Raw genomic sequence first — 3109 nt, 5'->3', positions numbered from 1 at the left:
GTGCCTATATTCCATGTACCAAAGCGAATCCTCCTGTCATGAACTAGCTTCTTTACCCACACTCGTTCACGAAAATGTGGGAACCCTTGCTTACTTTTCACTACATCCGGGCGGCGATGCAGCGGCCCTTGCTCTTTTGACACTGTACTCGAGCCATACAGCGCGTTGCTTCCGGGCAACGACCTAGCATTCACATTATTACGTAATTGATCCATGTCATAGAGATTCGACAAAGTTTTACGTTGGCTGTCGAAAGCCTAACACAACCCTCTCCTTTTATCCGGGCTTGGGACCGGCTAAGAATAGCAAAGCTAACCTAGGCAGGATTAATAATCAATATTAACATGATAACTATTTCTTTTTATTTGTTACCTCAATAATTTTGTGCAATGTCATGTGTCAAGCTATTGATTTATTGATGCAAACAGATAATTTTGAATTATGAGTTTATAACTCCACATATTTTATCTCAAAAAAAGAAAAACTCCACATATTTTATTTTTATTAATAACAAATGCTGAATTCTTAGTTTGAGAAAGGTTACTGTTGCTTCGCTTTGGCGGGAAATGGAATAAATGAAATTGAATAATGGCCTTGAAATCCGACGACGATGCATCGATGCCAGTGCTTGATTCACGGGATTCCTGTGAATACTCAGAAATTAGTTGCAATAAATGCATGGGTACGCGAGCTTTCTTTTCTATTCAATAAATTGATACAAAGTCATAGTAACATAAAACGCGAAACAAAATAATTAAAAATCATAGCTAATTTGTATTTAATTCTAAAATTCCTAAATTTATGGGCCTAATTTGTAACAATGTATTATAACAATTTTGTAAAAAAAGCACAATTAAAATATTACGGTACTTTATATCTTTGAGTTTGTTAGTTGTAACTAACTGGATATACTCATATATTTTCAACATTCGCTTTACTCATTTTAAAATTTGATTATTTAATAAGCATTTTGGATATATTTGTAAAAAAATTTCAATTGGTTATCAATTAATTTCCTATGAACTCAAAGTACGGATTAACTATGCATAACAACAACAAAAAACATCATGAAGTTTAATAAAATACAAATAGATAAATAAAAAAACAATGAGCTTGAGACAATGAAAAACTATTTTTAATTACCTTAGGGGAAATTAACCTCCGGCAATTGATGGTATGTTCGGCAGGCCAGTGCCAATGGGCTTGTTGGAGGAAGAAAAGTGTTCCATTTATGTCTATTGAGCCAGCATCATCTTCTCACATGACCTGCAACCATTATAATTAATAAAGAGTTCTCATATTATTGATGAAGCGAGGTTCCTATCTTTTTTCCATCAATATTTTTTTTTGCCTACATATAAAAAAAAGAGGACCACCTTGTATAGGCACTTGGAGAGCATCATAAAGCAGAGAAGATCCTGCAAATCGTAGAAGGATTCCGCCTTGAGGGCGTGGTAGAGGTTCCGGAGGCATTGGTACTCTTCTTGGATCCGCTTCTTGTGCTCGCGGTGCGACGCCCACGGCCACTTCATCCGACACCTTCTCCTTCAGCCCCAGCAGCTGCGCCCGCTGGTCCTTTATCCACGGCTCCACGCGACTCTGTATGAACTCCATAACCAAGGTGAATATGAAGAAGCTGTTTCGCAAATGTGGACGCGTACGTCTTCTCCACAGCCTAGGGAAGGAGAAAATACATTGGGAATATGAGAGAGATTGGAAAGAGGGGGGAGCGAACTAAGGAGTCACGCGTATAAATTTTAAATTACACAGATTTAAAGACGGTCTTTCCAAAATCTTCCAAAACCGTTTTTGTTTTGTATCATTCAAAGACGATTTCTTCAAAACCGTTTTCGAAATATTGTTAATATTTACAAAAATAACACCCTCCCAAACAAAGGCGGTTTTGTAGCAACCGACCTTAAATGCACGTCGTGGAATGTGTTATTTTTAGTAGTGCCTGCAAGAGAACATAATGTGAAGAGTTGTTTCTTGCGTTAATGCATATGTTGATCTTACTGAACAAGTCTCAGTATTATCACCTTTCCACCTCCACTTGTCAGTATCACCTTCTGTTAACTGCACGTTATTTATGGCCTGCATAAAGCTTTTTTGAAAGGGTTTCTCCCACTCAAACCAACCCTTTCTCTACTTTAAGTCTCATATTCCCATACTTCATCCCTACACCTCCCCAACATATATACAGATGGTTGTTGTGAAAAGATATGAGATTGGTCTAATGGTAAAGTAAGAAGGAAAGTGGAAAAAAAAATACTAACAATTAAATATTTGTCAATAAAAAAAAAAGATTGTTGATGTGAGTTCATATGTATGTACAGCCTGTTGTATCTTTTTAACAAGTATTCATCGATCCCATGTTCACTTGCACATGATCCTACCACTCATGAAAGATCAAGGCATGTTGACATATATAGACTCTCACTTCATTCGCGAGCATGTGCAATCTGGTTTCCTTAACCTTGTTTATGTGAAGTCTCTCACCGACAATTACCAAAGCATTGCTTTTGAGATATAAAGTTGGTCCAATAATTGGAGAAGAGTGAAGCGAGAAGGAAGAAGGAAGAGGTTGCCCGTGCAAATTCCCAACTAATATTCCTAACAAAACCAATTTTTTTATCATAGTATAATCACAAAGTTTTTACTAACTTTATTCATAATTAATTTCTATCAAAGAAATTTTATAAATTTAAATAAATTACTTTTTTTGCAGAAATAAAAAAAATCCAAACACATTTTACATTAACTAAAAACTAAATTGCAGTATAAAACATACTTAGGCCCAAATTAAATGATTGCTCAAACAAACAAAAGGCTCGGTGTATCAATGGGCAAGGCAGAAGTTCCATGTCACAAAACTTTGTTGAGGAATTACATAGATTGGAAGAAGCAATCAACATTAAAGAGAAGCTTTGTTTGGGAAGGTTTCTTCATGATAAAGGTTATCCCTATGGGCGGAAAAGTAATTCATGGAAAATTTGTGTTTTTGTTGTCTGTACTTTTTAATTGATGAAATCAATTTTCAACTTATGAAAATATATGATTTTCGTTTCTTTTCCTTAACTTTATTACTAGCAAACAAAATTACATATAT

At 35.4% G+C, this 3109-nt stretch overlaps 1 protein-coding gene across 1 annotated transcript; it reads right to left on the bottom strand.

Moving 5' to 3' along the window:
• Nucleotides 1-415: 415 nt before the first annotated feature.
• LOC121174083 (uncharacterized) lies at nt 416-2442 on the bottom strand. Its single transcript, XM_041012445.1, has 5 exons — nt 2040-2442; nt 1918-1957; nt 1377-1675; nt 1144-1266; nt 416-644 (listed from the first exon to the last, which is right to left on the bottom strand). The coding sequence occupies exons 1-4, from the start codon at nt 2098-2100 to the stop codon at nt 1250-1252; spliced, it is 417 nt and encodes a 138-aa protein (XP_040868379.1). The 5' UTR covers nt 2101-2442; the 3' UTR covers nt 416-644; nt 1144-1249.
• Between the last annotated feature and the right edge of the window lie 667 nt (nt 2443-3109).

This window comes from Glycine max, chromosome 19, assembly GCF_000004515.6.
Source record: "Glycine max cultivar Williams 82 chromosome 19, Glycine_max_v4.0, whole genome shotgun sequence".
Lineage (NCBI taxonomy): Eukaryota > Viridiplantae > Streptophyta > Magnoliopsida > Fabales > Fabaceae > Glycine > Glycine max.
This window is presented reverse-complemented; position numbering and strand designations above follow the sequence as displayed.

Excerpts from the sequence above, each read along its gene's own strand:
- LOC121174083 (XM_041012445.1), bottom strand. The coding sequence starts at position 2,100 with ATGCAGGCCATAAATAACGTGCAGTTAACAGAAGGTGATACTGACAAG. Across the intron at positions 1,958-2,039 it reads TGACAAGTGGAGGTGGAAAG|GCACTACTAAAAATAACACA; the intron begins GTGATAATACTG and ends GTTCTCTTGCAG. Across the intron at positions 1,676-1,917 it reads TTCCACGACGTGCATTTAAG|GCTGTGGAGAAGACGTACGC; the intron begins GTCGGTTGCTAC and ends CTCCTTCCCTAG.